The sequence below is a fragment of the Gorilla gorilla genome, chromosome 18 (genome assembly GCF_029281585.2).
Source record: "Gorilla gorilla gorilla isolate KB3781 chromosome 18, NHGRI_mGorGor1-v2.1_pri, whole genome shotgun sequence".
Lineage (NCBI taxonomy): Eukaryota > Metazoa > Chordata > Mammalia > Primates > Hominidae > Gorilla > Gorilla gorilla.
The window spans coordinates 6,185,992-6,206,629 of record NC_073242.2 but is presented as its reverse complement, the minus strand read 5'-3'; the positions used below and the strand labels follow the sequence as shown (position 1 = coordinate 6,206,629).

The 20,638-nt window shown below is 52.4% G+C and overlaps 1 protein-coding gene across 1 annotated transcript in view; it reads right to left on the bottom strand.

Moving 5' to 3' along the window:
• Window positions 1-20,638, bottom strand: part of LOC101147096 (3-phosphoinositide-dependent protein kinase 1) — a 73,581-nt gene that overhangs the window by 26,351 nt on the left and 26,592 nt on the right. The window contains exons 2-6 of the mRNA XM_031007374.3: window positions 18,932-19,192; window positions 15,368-15,410; window positions 14,982-15,119; window positions 11,188-11,332; window positions 10,431-10,528 (exon numbers count right to left, since the gene is read on the bottom strand). Coding sequence (XP_030863234.2) covers window positions 10,431-10,528; window positions 11,188-11,332; window positions 14,982-15,119; window positions 15,368-15,410; window positions 18,932-19,192 — 685 coding nt within the window. The remainder of the gene's footprint in view (window positions 1-10,430; window positions 10,529-11,187; window positions 11,333-14,981; window positions 15,120-15,367; window positions 15,411-18,931; window positions 19,193-20,638) is intronic.

Genomic DNA, 20,638 nt, shown 5'->3' with positions numbered 1-20,638 from the left:
CCTCCTCCGGCCAGGCTGAGAGAACCTCCCAGCCTCTGCTGCGGGGACTCAATCCCTCCAGTGAATGACTTTTCTGCGGACTTCATGACTGCCCAGGTGCGGTGGCTCACCCCTGCAGTCCCACTGCTTTGGGAGGCCAAGGCAGGAGGACTGCTCGAGGCCAGGAGTTTGAGACCAGTCTGAGCAACATAGTGAGACTCCGTGTCTAGAAAGAATTTCAAGAATTAGCCAGGCATGGTGGTGCACCTCTAGTCTCAGCTACTTGGGAGGCTGAGAAGGGAGGATCGCTTGAACCCGGGAAGCTGAGGGTACAGTCTCCCACAATGGCGCCACTGTACTCTAGCCTAGGCAACAGAGCCAGACCCTGTCTCAAATAATAAACAAAAAACAAACACTTCATGGCTGCATTTGCGTCCTGCCAGGACCCTCAATGATCCTGCCAAGAACACTAAGGACATCCGCAAACACGCACCCCGCCCCCGCCGGCCTAGAGGAAAGAAAACCAAACCAAGAGCCAAAAACAAACCAAGCCATTCAACCCTGCAAAGAATCAAAGAAATGCAAATTAAAACACGACAGCCTATCACACTGGCAAAAGGAAAAAAGAATAAAAATACATAGCGCTGGCAGGGATCTGAGGGGACAGACGCAGCGCTAAGGGTGGGGCTGTCAAATGGCGTCGCTTCTGGGGGCAATTTTCCAATGAGCATCAGAAGTCACAAAGATGTTTGCCTCCCCGACCCTGCAGCTCCCTCTCCATGCTCTGTCCTTCAGGGTCGGGTGTGGCACAGCAACGAGGGCCGCGTCTGCTGGCGGGACGGGACGCCACTTGCTCCACCTACATATTCAGCGTTTCTGTTCTTTACTATCATCGAGTGTTGCTTTTGTGACTTGTACTTTTTTAAATGCCATTATTAAAAAGTCTAGGTTTTTGTCCTCTGGAGAGATGTATACAATGCATAATGAAATGATTGAGGTCGTCGTGCAGCACACGGAGCCGTATGTGCTTTTAAACAGCCACAGTGCGCACAGAGCAAGTCCGTGAGGCCAACACCCACCCCATCTCTCGGATGAGCGCTACACAGTGAGCCGCCGTGCTGTCAGGACCCTCGCTGCTGCTGCTGCTGCTGCTGCTGCTGCTGTTCCAAGCTTCCTGCAAGCAAGCTACGGGCTCGGATCTCCTGGAATCCCTCCCTGCCCTCTCCAACCTCAGCTCCTCCTAGCTCCCCAAGGGTCTTCCCACCCTCCCTCCTTTCCTCAGGGCTTGCCCACCCTCACCCTCGATTCCTCTGCCACACCTTCCTAAAGGTGGGACTCCGAGCCTCTGGGCATACGCAAAGTCACCCCCTTGGAAAAGGACATCTGTCCTTAGTTTAATCCAGAGACAGACAGCGCCGCTAGAGCGTGGAGAAGATGGCTACCCTCGGAATAATGTTCCAAATGCATAAAATACACGGGACTGTAGGAGAAAGCAATTATAATCCACTACACGTATCAAATTATTGAAGGAATGGATCTGTGATGTAGTACTATGTGACTTGCACGACACAGCAGCAGGTCACGCCGCAGGAACCCGGCAGCGGTGCTCGGCACAACTGGCATGGCGTCACTACCGTGACGGGACCCCTGCGGCAGGACATGGGAACACCTGAGACTTCTGATGACAGACGTTTGTTGCTGATGTTCATAATGGAAGGAAATGGTACGCTTTGCTGAAAGGTTAGTGAAAATTAGTAATTTCCTCCTATCCAGCCTCACAGATCCCCTGACTTCTATCTGTGACATCCGAGCTCAGAGTCCCAGACACAGCGTTAGGAAACCTCAGAGACCACCTAGTTACTTCTCCCTGGGAGCTCAGAGACCGGCCAAAGCTCACGCCCCTCCAGCTGCTGGAAACTCGGGCCCAGAGCCCCGCACTGGCTGCTGCTGCCCCCGCATGCCACGGGACTACCGACGCTGGGGAAAGAGACAGTGGGGTCTCGGCTGGGTTGTTGTCTCCACCCTCATCAAAGAAACTCCATGGACCACCCATAGTCCCCCAGATCTGCCAGTCATACTTGGAGGGGCAGTGGGAGGGACGACCTGAAGAAGTGATCCTGAGCTCACGAGACACCCACACTCTCTTCAAAGCCAAGGGTGCCGGCTGCCATCTTATCCATAAACCCACAAAGCAGCACAGAAAAACGCTCCACAAAACGTGACTACCCTTTGGACGAAACACCAGCAAACCAAATGCAGCAACGTCTAAAAAGGACTAGGCCTCATGACCAAGAGGATGTATGACACAGTGCAAGGTTGGTTCAAAATACAAAAAGCAATGCATTGCATCTCATTAGAATAAAGCACTAAGGAAAACACAGGATCATCTCGACAGATGCAGAAAATGCAGCTAACAAAAATTCCCCACCTCTACAGGACAAAAATATGGAATAGCCGAGGCACAGAAGGGAGGGCCCAGAGTCTGACAAAGGGCACGCACGGCCTACGGCCAACATCATGCTCGATGGTCAAAAACTGCACGCTCTCCCTAAGACCAGGGCGCCCGGCTCACCACATCCAGCCAACACCGAACTAGAGGTCTCAGCCAGGACAATTAGGGAAGAAGACAAAAGGCAGCCAGGTTGAAAGGGAAGAAATAAAACTAGCTCGAATCACAGATGACAGGATCCTGTGTGCACAAAGTCCTGCGGACTCCACTGAGAAGCTATTACAACTAACGAGAGCTCAGCAGGGTGCGGGGCAGGAAAAACCAGCTGCATTTCCGCACAATTTCCAGGAGCAACCCAGAAATGAAATTCACAATCCCAGCACTCTGGGAGGCCGAGGCAGGCGGATCACCTGCGGTCAGGAGTTCAAGACCATGTTATCCATAAACGTGGTGAAACCCCGTTTCTACTAAAAACACAAAAAATTAGCCGGGCGTGGTGGTGGGCGCCTGTAATCCCAGCTACTCGGGAGGCTGAGGCAGGAGAATCGCTTGAACCCGGGAGGCGGAGGTTGCAGTGAGCCGAGATCGCGCCACCGCACTCCAGCTTGGGCAAAAAGAGCGAAATTCCGTCTCAAAAACAAAAAACAAACAAACAAAAAAAAACCAAAACAGAAAAAGGAAAAAAAAGGGAAGAAAATTCACAACTCTATTTTTTTTTTTTCTTCCCGAGACAAAGTCTCGCTCTGTTGCCCAGGCTGGAGTGCAGCGGTCTGAGGTCAGCTTACTGCAACCTCCTCCGCCTCCCGGGTTCAAGCGATACTCCCACCTCAGCTGGTCTCCAACTCCTGACCTTAGGTGATCCACCCACCCTGGCCTCCCAAAGTGCTGGATTACATGTGTGAGCCACCGTGCCCGGCCAATAACTCTATTTAGAATAACATTAAAAACAAATAAGAATAAATGTCACAAAAGACGCATAAAGCTTATACTCTGAAAACTACAAAGTGTTTTTGAAAGAAAGATCTAAATAAACAGAAAGACAGCCCACGGTGATGGCTCAGAAGACTTAACATGGGTTAACAATGGTAACGCCTCGGAAGCTCATCTCTAGACTCGATGCCATCCCTTCTCAGATCCCGGCAGGCTTTCACTGAGGGCACTGTTTTCAAGGCCTATCTGCATGGCAGCATGCACGGGTGCCTCATCCCTCCTTAGGGCTGGAGAAGATTCCCCCGTTGTGTGGACACGCCACTCGTTCATCCACTCATTTGATGACACGTGCGTCGTTTCCACCTTTTGGCTATTGTGAATGATGCTATGGGCATTCTAGCACCTGTTTTTGTCTGAATGTGTGTTTTCATTTCTTGTGGGTTCATACCTAGGAGTGGGACTGCAGGGTCATATGGTAATTCTGTTTCCTTCTGAGGAGCTGCCAGCCTGTTTTCCAAAGTGGCTGTACTATCTGGCATTCCCACCCACGGCATACGTGGGTTCCAGTCCCCTACATCCTTGCTAACGTTTGTTATTATCTGTCTTCTCATCACAGCCCTCCTGGTGGGTGTGAGGTAGTATCACCCTGTGGTTTTGATTTGCATTTTCCTAATGACTAATAATGTTGAGGAACTTTGCATGTGCTTATGGGCCATTTCTGTATCTCTCCCTTGGAAAAACGTCTAGTCATACCCTTTGTTCCGTGCTTTATTTTTTTTTTTCTCCCTCTGAGTTCCTTACATTCTGGATGCAAGTCCCATATCAGGTAGATGATTAGCAGATCGTGTCTCCTGTTTGGTGGGTCTCTTCACTTTCGTGATATCACTTGAAGCACAAAAGTGCTTAAACTTGATATAAATCTAACTCATCCTTTTCTTGGTTGCTTATGCTTTTGGCACTGTATCTAAGAAAACACTGCCTAACCCAATTGTCACATTTAATCCTATAATTTCTTCTAAGAGTGTCACAGTCTTCGCCCTTACATTCAGACCTCTAATGCATTCGGAGTGAACTTTTTTTTTTGAGATGGAGTCTCACTCCGCCGCCCAGGCTGGAGCGCAGTGGTGCGATCTCGCCTCACTGCAACCTCCGTCTCCCAGGTTCGAGTGAGTCTCCTGCCTCAGCCCCCACTCCAAATAGCTGGGATTACAGGCGCACACCACCATGCCTGGCTAATTTTTGTATTTTTACTAGAGATGGGCAGCTGGTCGCGAACTCCTGACCTCAAGTGGTCTGCCCGCTTCAGCTTCCCAAAGTGCTGAGATTACAGGCGTGAGCCACCGCGCCCGGCCTGGAGTCACCCGGTTGTTTTTTTTTTTTTTTTTTTTTTTTTGGTGAGGCGGGGAGATGGGAGGCACAGGGATGGAGTTTTCCTCTGTTGCCCAGGCTGCAGCACAGTGTCAAGACCTTGGCTCACCGCAACCTCCACCTACCAGGTTCCGGCGATTCTCCTGTCTCAGCCTCGCAAGTAGCTGGGATTACAGGAGTCACCTGGCTTTTTTTTTTTTTTTTTTTTGAGATGGCGTTTCGCTCTTGTTGCCCAGGCTGGAGTGCAATAGTGTGGATCTCGGCTCACTGCAACCTCCGCCTCCCAGGTTCAAGTTATTCTCCTGAGTAGCTGGGAGTACAGGCATGCACCACCACACCTAGCTAAAAACACACCTGTATTTTCAGTAGAGACAGGGTTTCACCATGTTGGTCAGGCGGGTCTCGAACTCCTGATCTCAGGCGATCCGCCTGCCTCAGCCTTCCAAAGTGCTGGGATTACACTTTGGAATCCCACGTGGTGGGGTGAGCCACCACGCCCAGCCATAAATTTTGTATTTTTAGTACAGACAGGGTATCATCACGTTGGCCGGGCTGGTCTCGAACTCCCGACCTCAGGTGATCCACTCGCCTCAGCCTCCCAAAGTGCTGCGATTACAGGTGTGAGCCGCTGCGCCTGGCCCTGGAGTGAGCTTTTGTGTATGGTGTGAGGAAGGGTAATAACTTTTTAATGAATTAATCATCATTGGAAGAGAATGGTGAACCAATGTGTGGTTTTCAAAAATGGCATGAAAAGGGGAAAGAAGCATTTATCCTACTTTTCCTTTACAGATGATACCACGAGTTAACCCAAAAGTTGCTGGGGAGAAGTTTCTCTTTAATGAATTGCATCTCGTGAATGCATCAGGCTGTGACCTTTCTGCACTCTCTAATGAGTTCATGAATTTAGGCCAATTATGGCCACAAATGCTGCTGCTGTCACAGAGAGATGCCAGATAAAGAACACCCACCACCAGTCTCTGAACAGGGAGGGCAGAACCAACTCTGAATGTGATGTAGTGGCCAGGAGAGAGGACCACGTTCAACAACGCCACACAGATGCAAATGACCTGTTTCTTCAACAAACTGCAAGGGAAAAAATAAAAATGGGGGAAGCTACAGATTAAAATACATGTGTTTGGATAGGAGAGTATTTAATGGCAAAAGAAAAAGAAAAAATTTAAACATGAAATTGTGCAAAACTTATTTGAATCCTGTTCAAGTGAGCAACAAAACATTATGATGTACATGAGACAACTGGAAATATAACTCTGACTGGACGCTTTGAGATATTAAGCAATTACTGTTCATTGTTACGTATCAAACTGTATGGTATTGTGGTTACGCTTTTAAAAAGATTCGTATTTTAGCGACACATACTGGAATTTTTACAGGGAAAACCCACTGAGGATGCTGGGCATCAGGTCACTAGCACCGAGTGAATTTTTTACAATAAGCAGTAATTCTCCCCAGCCCCATGCATCATAGCCAATCCTAAATGAATGCCAATCTGGAAAAGACCAAAATAAACCATGTGAAGATGGGAAGAGCTGCTCTTGGTGATGGGAGAATGGGGACTCTCTCTTTTATTGTGCAAATTCCACTTTCCATCATGCAGGAAAATGCGTCTTGAAGGCAGCTCCTCTCTGTGCCGGGGGTGGGTGATCCAGCCTAAGCTAGAATGGCGGCAAGCTCAAGGCAGCTGTGGCCCTCAGGAGAGCGTCTGGAGTCCACAGCACAGTGGGAAGCGCGATGGCAGCTAGTCTGAGGGTCTGGACGATGGCCATGCACAGATGGGGACAGAGGAGCCACTGTAGTGACTGAAGCCCACGGCATCCACCCTCTCCAGCCAGCCCCGCCCACACCTGAAGCCCACAGCGTCCACCCTGTCCACCCAGCCCTGCCCACACCTGTGGCCTTCCTCTCCTTCCTGTTTGGTGAGTGCTGCCTCCACACCTGGCTGCATGCCAGAAAGGCCTGCACAGGTCAGAACACAGGTTTCCAAACCCCACTCCAAGTCTGAACCTCCAAGGACACCCCGAGCTCCCCGAGCTTCTTGCATAGAGGGCACAGGCCAGAGACAGCCCAGGTGGGAAGCTTACTCTGAGTCAGCTGCCCTCACCAAGATACATCCACAGGCTCCTGTACAAGGAGAGGAGGCAGAAGTCCTCTCTGCCAGGAGGTCCTCCTCAATCCCCCAAGCCCACACCACTGCCCTGCTCCATCTCCCACCACCTCCCCCTGCAGACACGGGGGCCACCCTACCCACCCCACAGGAACGATGGGAAAACCTGCCTCCCTCTAGCAGGAGGGCATGGCACAGCTGCTGCACGGGTAAGGAACCTCTCTATGCCTTGCTCCCATCAACACTTTTATTCTAGATTTGAAGGTGTTTTGGGGAAGCCATCTCTGCACAAAAGAAGTCAACGCAGGAATATATTCCAAGATACTGAACTACCTCAAACAGAAAATAAGTTATTAAAATTAATCCGCCACATAAATTATAGTTTTTTCCTTTTCCTCAAAGAAGGGGAAAAGAACCACCAACTCATCTATACGCACAAGCAACTGGCCCTGGTTTACAATGATGTAAAGACTTTTAGCCTCCTGCTACCAAAAAGCAAAGGTTTATTTCATGATTTCTTCTTTCTTTTCCAGAGACAGGCTCTTGCTCTGTCGCCCAGGCTGGAGTGCAGTGGCAGGATCACGGCTCACTGCAGCCTCAATCTCCCAGGCTCAGGTGATCCTCCCACCTCAGCCTCCTGAGTAGATGGGACTACAGGCACGCACCAGCACGCCCAGCTAATTTTTGTTTTTTATCTTATGTAGAGACAGGGTTTTGCCGTGTTCCCCAGGCTGGTCTCAAACTCCTGGGCGCAAATGATCGACCTGCCTCGGCCTCCCCAAGTGTTGGGATTACAGGTGGGCCACTGTGCCCAAGCTATTTCACTATTTCATCAGCACACTTAAATGCCTGTTTTTTTTTAAGTGGCTACAGGGCAACGAGACTATCCCTGTGCCAAATACCAGATTCCAAAGAAACTCTACCCACGTCACAAACCTGCACGTGGATCCCCTGAATCTAAAATAAAAGTTGAAATTATGAATAAATAAAGCCTTGGAATAATGGAGGGGGGGAAAAAAAAAGAAAGAAAATCCACATGAAGGGAAAAATGCCCAGAGCACAGCCCAGGGAGGTGGTTCCTGAGGCTGGCTGTGGGCACAGCCCAGAGAGCGGTTCCCGGGACTGACCGGGGGCAGAGCCAGCCCGCAGCGCTCCTGACCCCATGGAATGTTGTGGGCTCATCTCTGGGCAGGAAGTCAGCACAAGGACAGCAAGACACTGACAGATCCTAAGAAAGCTTACGAGACAGAAGTTCCTGTTTGGTTCAACTTTGTCACAGACAACACTGAGGGAGTTGAGGTTACACTGTGTACACAGAAACAGGATTACCAGTCAGTAAGACGGTTACTATTTAACAGGAATGAGTCAAACAGATCAAGGTTTCAGGGCATGTCTGAAACGCCAGGAAGACTGCCCTGGCTCTGTGCAGCTTTGGGCGGGAGGTGCGCACTCTGGCATGCCACTGGACGGGGAGGGGAACGGGGCTACAAAAGGCAGCGGATGGCAGCAGGACTAAGCCACCTTAGAAAACAAGAGGCTCCGGCTTGATTGCTAGTTTCAATCTTAGCCCCAAAAGGGTGATGTTTTTTATTTCTTTACTTATGAGACGGAGTCTCACTCTGTTGCCCAGGCTGGAGTGCAGTGGCACGATCGTGGCTCACTGCAACCTCTGCCTCCAGGGTTCAAGCGATTCTCCTGCCTCAGCCTCCCGAGTAGCTAAGACTACAGGCGCGCACCACCACGCCAAGCTAAGTTTTTATATTTTTAGTAGAGACGGGGTTTCACCACGTTAGCCAGGATGGTCTCCATCTCCTGACCTCGTGATTTGCCCACCTCGACCTCCCAAAGTGCTGGGATTACAGGCTTCTTTTATTTTTTATTTATTACTACTATTTTTTAACAGTTGATCGCTCTGTTGCCCAGGCTGGAGTGCAGTGGGATCATCCCAGTTCACTGCATCATCAATCTCCCATTTCAGCCTCTCGAGTAGCTGGGACTACAGGTGTGTGCCATCACACCAGCATGATTTTTGGCTTTTTTGTAGATATGGAGTCTCACCATGTTGCCCAGTGGCTGGTCTCAAATTCCTGGCCTCAAACAATCCTCCTGCCTCAGCCTCCCAAAGCCCTAGGATTACGGGTGTGAGCCCCCATGCACAGCCAGGGTGATGTTTGAGGATTCTCAGAGAAGTTCCCAGATCCAAGACAAGGTCTTACGGCCTCCATGACCGTGCAGAGATGAAAGCACCAACTGACAGAATCTCAGCCAGAGCCGAGTGTGAAAACACAGGGCTGGAAACACCCAGAAGGGAAAGATAAGGCCCGGTGGAGGAAACGAGCAACTACCTCAAGGTGCCAAGAGAGGCCCCACAGGCACCAGCTGGGTACCTCCCAGCACACAGAATACAGGGCCAATTCCTAAGAAACAGAAAAGCCAAGCTGAGTCCAGAGTGCCTGCCTTGCTGAAGGGCCTGCTCTCCACCCAGCTGTGCTCTCCTCCAGCTACTGGGGGCCGGCTGGCCGTCCGTGGAGACGAGGCCAGAACCACCACTGCTCTGTGCTCACGGTTCCCCTTTTCCACATGAGAGCAGCTACAACAACACGGTCACTTCTGTCTGAATCTTTCCTCCACCAACAAACCTGCACTCGCGTCCCTCCAAACCGGGCTCCAGCACCTCTCACCCCCACAGAGCCCTCTATGGAGGCCTTTCTCTGACGGGCACCCCAAGCCCAGGCAGAGGCCCATGCACCACTTGGAGGCCCTTGGACCCAGCCTCTTGACCCAGACAGACTCCAGCAATCACCCGAGGTTCATCTTCAAGGTCACTTATAATGCACACAGCAGCCTTCAGCTTCCCCAAACCTCATCCCAAGGCTTTATCTTCTCTCTACCCAGCACTCCGGAGCAGTCCTCAGAACTTCAACTGCCTTTCTTTACACCTCCAGAGTTTGTGATTTCTACCCAATAAGCACCTGAAGGGCATCGAGACCCCCCCAGCCGGCTAAGACAACCTAGGCCACTTCTCTGGCCCGAGTGGACTTTCAGCAACATCTCCGATGGAGTTGTCACAACATGGTCCAAGGCTAGAAACTACCCTTGGGAACACGACTCGGAGGCTTTGTGATGACAAACATGCGCGTGGCCAGCAGGGAGACAGACAGACAGGTAACGGAGGGAGGGCACTGAGGTACAGGGATGTGCGCGCCCGGATACTACCTGCAATACAGGCAGGAGGAGCCAGGAGCCGACCACACCGGCTCCACATCCTGCACGCGGGTGGCTGGGTACGAATGTGGCCCCACACACTGTCCAGAAGACGAGCAGGGAGGATGAACCAGAGCAGGCGCTGAGGAGAACCAGTGACCTCCCGCTCTACACCAACACACACTGCCTGGGGCCCCCCCAGGAAGACCTGCTGGCGTGGCAGGGTCTTGCCCAGAGAAAGTTCAAGATCTGTTTGAGAACAGCCAAGGTATCCCCACCTCAGTCGTTGATGAAGATGACACAATGCAAACACCCCTCAGAAGTCGCTTTCCATCTGAAGCACAGAGCCAGGCTCTGCTAGAAATAAAACTCACACACCTTGTTTGCTCTCTGGGGATAAGACTTTTGCTGTTCCAAAATCTGTGATCTGGATGTGCATATCTTCATTTAACAAAATGTTTTCCGGTTTAAGGTCCCTGTAAAAGCAGATTTTCACATTTGAGAAGAAATACTTAAAACAGCAACATTATTACGTACTCTAAATTTTGCTGAAAATAAAATGAACGAATGAATGCGTATGATCCTTACAAGCTGACAACCAGGGCTACAGGCCTAAAGCTCACAAGCAACAAGTGTTGACTGGACACAGTAGGGATTCACCACCTCACATCTCCATGTCATTCTAAGTCGCTTTTGAATGAAGTAAAATCTATCATTTTTAACGCACAAAATGAAAGCTATGCACACTTCTGAGCTGACTTTATCAGAAAGTCATGAAAAATGAGACCAGAAAGAAGTACACACAGAAGCTACAACTGAAAAAAGATAAAAAGCATCAGTCAAGATGGTGAAAAGAATCATTAGCTCGCCGGGAAAGACACGCAACCATTGGATGTGGTATTGGCAGGAGAGCCTCTCCACGTCAGCGCTCCGTGGACGTGTGGCCTCGCCTTGGCACTCAGGCCGTGGCATAGGCAGGCATCTCAGTCCCACCCATCCAGGGGGCACTCCAACCTGGCTGACCTCAAGGGCGGGGGCCATCTGGGCATCAGCTGTGGCCTGTGAGCCAAACGGTCACTGGCCCTGATCATCAAACTGACGTCCTGCAAACCCACCCAGCCACCCCCGAGGTTACCTGTGAATGATGCCCTTGCCGTGCAAGTACTCTAAAGCAGACACAATCTCAGCCGTGTAAAATCGGGTACAGGTCTCATCGAATGAACCGATTTTGCGAATATATTTAAGTAGTTCTCCATTTTTGGCATAACTAAGGCCGAAATCTGAATATTGTGCAGTTAAGGAAGGGTAAAAATCTTTTGTTTTGTTTTGGAACAGGTTTACTCCGTTGCCCAGACTGGAGTGCAGGGGCACAATCATAGCTCACTGCAGCCTCAACCTCCCTGGCTCAAGCGATCCTCCCACCTTAACCAACCCAAGTGGCTGGGAATGTAGGTACGCGCTACCACGCCTGGCTCATGTTTTTTATTTCGTAAAAGTCATTTTTGGAAAACTAACCTTAAAAGTCTGATAAGAATTTTTAATTCAATGCAAACTGAAAGTACCTGTGGCCCAAGACAGTCATGTCACTGGATCTGCCGGGCATCCCAGGCCCCAGCTCCAAGACGAGGCACCAGCATGATGAGGGCTTTCTCATCAAGAACACCATTACATGGTCTCGAGGAAACAGGAACAGAGCCTCTCAGCCCCGACTGCCCCTCTGGCCCCTGGCCGTGTCCACGGCCTCAGTGAAAGGGAACCGCTGGTGACAGGGCCTACAGACCCCGACCAAAAAGCGCATATAACTCACGTGCAGGCTTCAATGCACAAAGATCCTGGGGGCCGGCGGAGCAGGGTCGGAGAGCGCGGCAGCCCCTGCCCTGAGACCCCGGCTTTATGTGCTACGCATCCACGCGTGGCACTGCCCCTTCCATGCAGGCTCCTTCCGTGGATAAAGTGACACATTTTGTTTTGTTTTGTTTTTAAGATGCCGTCTCGCTCTGTCGCCAGGCTGGAGTGCAGTGGCGCTACCTCGGCTCGCTGCAACCTCCACCTCCCGGAGTCAAGCAATTCTCCTGCCTCAGCCTCCCGAGTAGCTGGGACTACAAGCACGCGCCACCATGCCCCCCTAGTTTTGGTATTTTTAGTAGAGACGGGGTTTCCCCAGGTTGGCCAGGATAGTCTCCATCTCTTATCCTTGTGATCTGCCCGCCTCGGCCTCCCAAAGTGCCGGGATTACAGGCGTGAGCCACCGCACCTGGCCAAGTGACACACTTTGTAAGACAAAAGCCATTTCGTGAACTTCTACACTCATGAAGCGTGTCTGGGAGGCCCCCTCCTCTGGGCACCACTGCCCTACGATGGCTCCATCTGTAGCCTCCTTTTCCAAGAGGACTTAAGACCGACAATAAATGGATCCCAGATACAGATTCCCCTGCAAGCGGCAAACGTCCATCCCCATTACCGGAAACCTCCAGATACTTCACACTTACTGGCAGCCCAGGACACGGGGACCCAAATCCTTGCCTGCCCTGAGCAGTGGCTCTCAAGGCCAGGAAGGGGGGCTCGTGCTCAGAGCCAGGCTGGCCTGCCGGCTCAGTTCTGTTTGCCAGGGCACCATCATCTCCCACCAAGGATGAACCTGAAGCTTCAGGGCAACGAAGAGAAACCCAGAAGGGAAGGGACTTGCAACCAAGGCTGCCCAAAGTGGCCCCTGTCCAGGCCCATCTCTAAATACAACCCACACCGAGGATGCCTGGTGGGGCAGAAGTCCCTGGGTCTCGTTCCTGTCAGGGGCGAGTGAACCTTCACAACCTCCCGGGGCTTTGGAATTTGACTTAATGACGAAGGGCAACATGGACCACTGGACAAAGACCTGGACTTCCCACTACCTGCACCGCTCTGGCCAATCCCATTTGGAAATCAGTCAGCAAGATTCGCTCTCCTCTGGACTCTGAGCCCCCGGGAGGAGAGGATGGGAGAGGTCAAGCGTGTGCAATTCTGTTGCAGCCTCACAACCAACAAGCAGCCGTGTTCCAAGGGCTCTGCGGGAAGCCCAGAGGGACTTCCGTGGCTCAAACGGGGGCAGAGACATGCAGGGCCCCGGGGCACGTGAAGGTGATAGACAGAACATACCGTGAAGAAGCCACTGAGAGCGGGAGACAGAGGCAGGAACAGGGATGACACTGGAGGACAGCAGGCCTGCCTGGAGGCCAGCATTCTCTACAACCTTCCACGAACCAACAGCAAAGCCCGCTCCAGGCCACGTGCCTGGCAGCTGCTCAGCCACTGCCCCGCTCCTCTCTAGGCAAAATCCCAGGGAAGCACCTTGCGTCGTCTCCATTTCCTCACCTCTTACTCTTCCTTGAACAGTCCCCCCAAGAAACTGCCTACCCACCATCAACAACTGGCACAGGGCAGATCCACGGGTCAGGCTGTGTGCACCTGACCGCTTCATAACCCCTGCGTGGGCAGCCAGCACCCTCCATCAGAAACTGTTTGATCCCGTGGCCTCCGGGTCTCCATCATTTGAGCTCGGGAGCAACACCCCATCACCATCTCCTCTCCTCGGTGGGCCCCTCCTCGTGTTCACCCCTGCACTGGGGGAACCCAGGCTCCACTCACAGAGGAGCCAACCTCTGGGCAGCCTGCCAGCTCGCTGTGAAAGTCCTCACGGCCCTGACTCCTCCTGGAGCTCTGCTGGCAGCACCTAAGTGCCCACTCAGACCTGAATGGCGGCACCAGCGGATGCATGAAATGCCAGCCCAGCACCCGCCCCGGTCTCTCCCAGCTCAGCAGCAGACACCGCTGCTTCAGGTGGCACTAGGCTTCAGGGCCACCTCCCAGGAGCTGCCCCTGACTCCATTCTCTTGACCGGTCTGTTCATCAGACCTCGACCGCGGCCCCTGCCCCTGCTCTCCTGCCCGTTCTCCCGCCTGGCCTAGGAGAAGCCACAGCAAACCCCACGTTCCCTGCCACAAAGAGAAGGAAGTCCAGAGTCAGTGCCAGGCTGCCACGGCTCAGGGGCCCAGCCCACCACAGCCTTTCATGCCCCCCCACACACTCCTGCCCAGGAGTTGAAAGAGCCCCACACTGCCGCCAGCCCCTACCCAGCCCTAAGACTCTTGGCAGCACATCTTGCTGCCGGGAAGCCTCTGACACGGATCGTCAGTGCACGTCCAGCTCCTCCACCAAAATCGAAGCTTCTCGTGGGCAGAGACGCCACCCGGCATACCAGCGCATCTCCATCACCCATCAACCTGCACTTGGCAAGCACCTCCAAACAGAGAGAGCACACACACTCCGCCGGCAGCCGAAGGAGCTGCAGGATGGTGCTGAGAGTGGGAGCAGGCCAGAACAAAGCTCTAACACAGAAGAGCCGGGTGCTGGGGAGAGACGGGGAGGACAGGTGGGAGGACTCAGGCCCCTCCACAGGCAGGATGGGGAGGCCACGACACTTGGGCCAGCTTGGAGGGTGGCGGGGGAGGAGAAGGGCAGATGCAGACTGCACCTGCTGGGGGCGACGACGGTGTGGCGTGGCCAGCCCAGCCACTGGCAGGCCCACAGGTCAGCTGGATGGGGCAGAGGTGGGGCCCACCCCAACTTCCACCGGGCCTTGCCTCCCAGATTCCGGAGCCAAGGTTTAATAACAGAAAAGATGGCGCTCTAGGGGAGCAAGGGACACCGACCAAGCAAGCCGCAGCAGAGAGGACTGTGCTGGAGCCACATCAGTGGCTTCTCCGGGAGGTAACGTCCTGTGCAGACTCACAGCCACACCCTGGCGCTGCCTCGGCTGCCTCCCTGAATGTCAGCGGCCTGAGGGACCCCACTCGGCAGGGAGCGGGGGCTGCTTGTGGGAACACACAGGGTCTGATTCCAAGTGAGAGGGGTGACTGGTGTGGCTTCAGACGGCACCAACCACGCAAAGGATACACAGCTTCTCGTCGTCCTGAAATGTGAAGTAAAGCTTAACAAAGAAGGGGTGATCCAGGCGCGACATGACATCCCGCTCTCTGGTTACATACGGGACCTTGTTCTCTTTTATGATATGTCGCTTCTCCAGAATTTTAACTTCAGGTGAGAGAGAAGTGAGTTACTATCAGAAACAACAAAAAACACTAAAGACATGACTCACAAAGGTAACTGGTACAAATTAAAGTCTTTCAAACATTGTACACACCAGCCCGGTGGTCTCTAAAGCCAACAGTGTCCTGTACCCTGAAATCAGCAGAGAAACACCGGCCCTGCCACCCCGGCCGCCCTGCACGGAGCCGCTGGCCCTGCTCCCAGACGCACAGCTCCCTGCAGCCCATACTCACTCGCATATTCTCTGGAGGTTGCCAGTTCTCGAGCCAGGACAACCTGGTTTGGAAAGAAGAGGAGAAAAAGAAACACACAATGTAATAACCAGGACACTGGGTCTGACGAGTCCCTCTGCCCCACACGCACGCTTCCTGTCCCCACTGAAGGCTTGAATCTACAGTGAAATATTTTGGGTCTTGTACTGACAAGTAGAGCTAAAAGCCAATGCTCGTGTTGATGTGTTCTAACAGCTAAGAGAAAACATATCCATCTCTCCATTGTTTCCAGAAGCTTCTTGATCAGCTGCTAATAGTCCTAACGGTGCAACACAAGTATAAACTCAGGAGCCTCTTCGACTGCCACGCCCTTCACCAACAGAAGGAAGACAGTGGCGCCACCACAAGTGGCAGGGCACAGGGGCTTCTGTGACAACAATATGTCCTTCTAGTATACATTCATTGCAAAGGCTGCCCTGAAGTTTCGTTTTTGGAAATAACTGTTATCACACATTTCGTATGATGGCGCTCGCGGATACCATGAAGAGAGCCTGGCTGTAAAGGACAGAGGGAGCTAAACCAACAACGCATGGCCCTGCGTGCCCACAAGAGGGAGCCACCTTCCCGGGATGCAGCAGGCCTCCTGCCCTGTCCTCTCCTTAGCACCCCTGAGCCCTGCACTCAAACCCCACCTCCGAGACAGAGCACTCCAGCAGGGCAGGCATCCCAAACAGGGGAGAGACCCTCCGCTCGGAATAGCCTGGGGCACACCCTGAGGCACCAGACTGGAGATTCCTGGTGGGCCCACAGTTTAGCCAGAGAGCGTGAGACAGCTGTGCCAGGGAGGCCCCACCACCACCAAGTGGTACACAAGTGTCTCCTAAGACACCCACGGGGGGACGGCCTGAGGAGCAGGGAGCAGAGGGAACCTGTCCCGTGACATTCCTGGGGGCTGGCAGGAAGACCTTCAGGAGGCCACAGGGCCAGGTCCACCTGGCCCCGGGCTGTGAGCCGCAATCGGGGCAGGACTCCTGATGGGACACGTCAGAAGAGATCCTGGAAAGCACCATGTGAGACGCCCCGTGGCACTCAAGAAGAACGAAGTTGGATTCTGGGGACTCTACATACTCAAGATCTTCTCAGAGGAATATGCCATGCATGGATGGCTCTCAGCTGCCGGGGAGAAAGGGGAAGTGGGCCGGGCAGGGCTCCCCTCTCTAGCTCATGTGTTTCTGTGAGGTCACGTTTCTCCACAAGAGCACGTGCTAGCTTCATAAGTAGAAAAAAGGAAGAAAGAATTGTGAACGAGCACTGATATTTAGTGGAACCCTTTCTAAGGGGATACTGATGTGATCTTTCTGTTGCCTAAACTCAACACTTCACAAGCAGGTTTCCTACAAGAAGGAAGGATCCTCTTCCAGAGAATGGCGTGTGACGTGTCCCTCCCTGGAGCTTGTGACCGTCCTCAGGGGGCCTCCTGGCTCTCCGGTGCTGCACCTGGCTCTTGCCCAGCCTCCTATCACTGTCCTTTCCCCCTCTCCTGGAAATCAACTTTTATGTGATCTCCATTTCAGGAAAGCTGAGAAAGAACTGAGGGTAACACATGTAATCTGAGACCCAGTACTGTGGATTCCAAAGAGCCCCATGGAGGAGCCTCCGGCTCACCGTGCTCTCCTGGGCACCTCCCTGGTGCAGGTTCAGGAAGACACGGACCACAGCCCCTGGAGGGACAGTGCCTGCTCTCCACCCATCTCCAGAACCCAGGGAAACAGGCAATTTCACGGATGAGTCTTCCTTTTTCAGTCAAGATAAATGTTAAGGGCCATGTATGGTGGCACATGCCTGTGGTCCTAGCTACTCAGGAGGCTAAGGCAGGAGGATCGCTGAAGCCCAGGTGGTGAAGGCTGCGGTGAGCTGTGATCACACCACTGCACTCCAGCCTACGTGACAGAGCGAGACCCTGTTTCTAAAAGGATAAATACATACATAATAAAATAAAGTTAAATTAAAAAGAGGAATATAAGGAAGTAAAACTGAGGCCAAGCACAGTGGCTCACGCCTGTAATCCCAACACTTTGCAAGGCTGAGGAGAGAATCACTTGAGCCTACGAGTTCAAGACCAGTCTGGGCAACAAAGTGAGACCCTGTCTCTACAAAAAATTTTAAAATTAGCTGGGCACGGTGGTGCATTCCTGTAACTGCAGCTACTTGGGAGGCTGAGGTAAGAGGATCACTTGAGCCCGGGAAGTCGAGGCTGCAGTGAGCTATGATCATGCCACTGCACTCAAGCCTGGGTGACAGAGCAAGACTCTGCCTCAAAAAACAGGTAAAGCTGAGAAAAGAGGAGGCCTGTTCTTTCACTGGGTGGTTGTAAGCAGCCATGCAGAATGCCCAAGGTTTTCCAAAGAGTTTCTTCTTTCTGAAAGGATCTGAGTCCCCAAAACTTTGGGGACTAGTCTCATGGTTGAAGGTATTTTTCATGAGGGCATAATCCTTTTATAAAAAATTATTTCATAAAACCTGCAATTTAAAAAATCTAAAGTGTAAGGGCAGCAAAAGTTAACATTAATTAAAACAATATGTTGGGAATATGGGTAAGCTATATTTCATGTTTTTCTTTGCATTGTGAAATATTTCATATGTGTAAAAAAGAGAAAAAAGGAAAATAAACCTCACATACGGTTTCTTCACAAAGGTCAGGCAAGAAAGAATTATTCAGGAACTCACCCAGGCCCTCCAGAGTGAGGTGCCCCCAGGGCTCCCTGGAATGGCCCTAGCACACACACGGCGGCCACCTTGGCGACCACAGTGGCGGCACGGGACTCTGTCTCTTTATAGAGGCCCAGATGGAGACAGTGCACCCCAAGTTGCTCAGGCCTCCCCTGAACCTGTTACAACCTTCACTAAATCCACAACCACACACGGCTTCATGGGTCCCACGTCAGCAAAACGTCCCATGTCAGCTGCTTTCAACCTTCATTTCTTTGCTTTCAGAGGAAAAAACACCCCGAAGACAGGTAACAAGTGTGACTTGACAGTACTGCGACAATTCTCCTGTTTGTGAAACTCGGAACACAAGAATCTGGAGGCTGTGTCTCCAGCAAATGTCCAGAGCGTACTGTTTTAGGTATTTAAGAAAACAAAACAGAGAAATAAGAAGAGGTCAATAAATGTCCCCAAAAACCTCTGGAGAGATACTAACTTTCAATCTAAGAAAAAGAATAGCTTCCCAGGGCCCTGCCAGTGAGACACAAGGACACAGAATGTAACTTACTGATGCCAGGTTAAAATGAAATTAACTACATTAGAAAAAACCTCCGCAGACCATCAAGAGATGTGTCTAACGTTCTCATCTACAAAACCAGGTTAAATATTTAGCCACACTCATCACGTCATCTGCTTGGGGGGTACCCAGCCCCCAAAGACTCAAGTGGCCTTCACAACAGGTGACACCCCTCAAGGGGCCTGAGACCTCCTGCCCGGAAGGACACCAGCCTTGCTTGGAGTCTCCGGCAAGCCCCGAGGAAGGTGAGCCTCCCCAAGGAAATCACGTGCATTTGACACACAGCAGCAGCAAGTACTCACCGTGGAAAAAGAGCCTTCCCCAAGAATTTTCCCAAACTTGAAGTCCTCAGGCCGCTTCTTCCGAGGCTGCGGCGGAGGCTGGGCATGCTGCAGGGAGCCAGCGCCGGGCCGAGGCTCGGCTGCAGTGCCGTCCATGGCGGGGCCCTGCCTGCTGCCACCAGGAATGCCAGGGGGCGTGCTGGACTCAGTCTGGGTCCTCACCATTGATGGGGATGGGCAGGAACATAACACCACGCTGGACTGGATGGGCACGGCGTCATACTAGGCGACAAAGAGGAAAAAGGAAGTAAGGCTCAAGGCAGCTGCCTTGCTCTCAATGCACGGACTAAGGTTTAAGGACCTCATCTCAACGCTCAAAAACAAACCCCAAGCACAGGGCAGGCCAGCTGAGCCCCGCGGTCCGCTGTGAGCTGCCGGCCTCCTCTCCTGAGTCCCGCCCGTGCCATGGCTCCCCGCTATTCCACCGGGCAGCGCCTCGCCCTCCTCCTCTCCCTCGCGCTGCCTGACCCTCCAGCCAACTCATCCCAAGGCCAAGGTAACCTGAGCAGAGATAGCACGGCACATCTTTAATTGTCGGGGGGGGGATGGAGAGATAAGAGTGATGATCGCGTGTGTTTACAATACACAGAGACGCCCAGTGCTGGCAAGACTATAATAAAGCGAGCGTACTCACACCACTGCGGCTGGCACCAAAAACCGGGATTGCAGTGGAAATGTTTTTGGAAAGCAGTTTGGCAACTGTCAACAAAGCGACTACAGAACACTTGTCAATGAGACACAGAAATACGAAGGAGAGGAGGGAGGGCAGAAACCCAGTTAACAACGTAAGCGGGCACGGAGGGAAGATCAGCGTGCAAAGCTAGGTCGGCAAGACGTGCAAGGTGCACCCACTGCCATAACAATCCCTCCCCAGACCCCAACGTGTCCTCATGGTGGTGGCAGTGGCCCCCCGCACTACAGAAGAACAACGCGAGGTGAGCTCAGGCGCGCTGATGGTGGTTTCCGATACAACTCCCGACTCAAAGAACCCTGGAGAGCTCGACTCCATCTCTCAGTAGAGTCCTGAAGTCCATGCTGTCTGAAGACACAGGGTCTCCCCCTGCGTCTGTGCCAGGACAGAGGGACTGTCACCAGCAAAGCTGCAATCCTTTTAAACGCTAAAAACGGCCGGGCATGGTGGCTCATGCCTGTAATCCCAGCAGTTTGGGTGGATGAGGCGAGTGGATCCCCTGTGGTCGGGAGTTCAAGATCAGCCTGACCAACATGAATAAACCCCTTCTCTACTAAAAATACAAAATTAGGCCGGGCACAGTGGCTCAGGCCTGTAATCCCAGCACTTTGGGGGACCAAGGCAGGGTTAGGAATTCAAGACCAGTCTGGCCAACACGGTAAAACCCAGTCTCTACTAAAAATACAAAATTTAGCTGGGCATTGTGGCGGACGCCTGTAATGCCAGCTACTCAGGAGGCTGAGGTAGGAGAATCGCTTGAACCCGGGAGGCAGAGGTTGCAGTGAGCTGAGATCGCCCCACTGCACTCCAGCCCGGGGGACAAGAGCGAAACTTCATCTCAAAAAAAAAAAAATACAAAATTAGCCAGGTGTGGTGTCGCATGCCTGTAATCCCAGTTACTCGGGAGGCTGAGGAAGGAGAATTGCTTGAACCCGGGAGTCGGAGGTTGCAGTGAGCCGAGATCACACCACTTGACT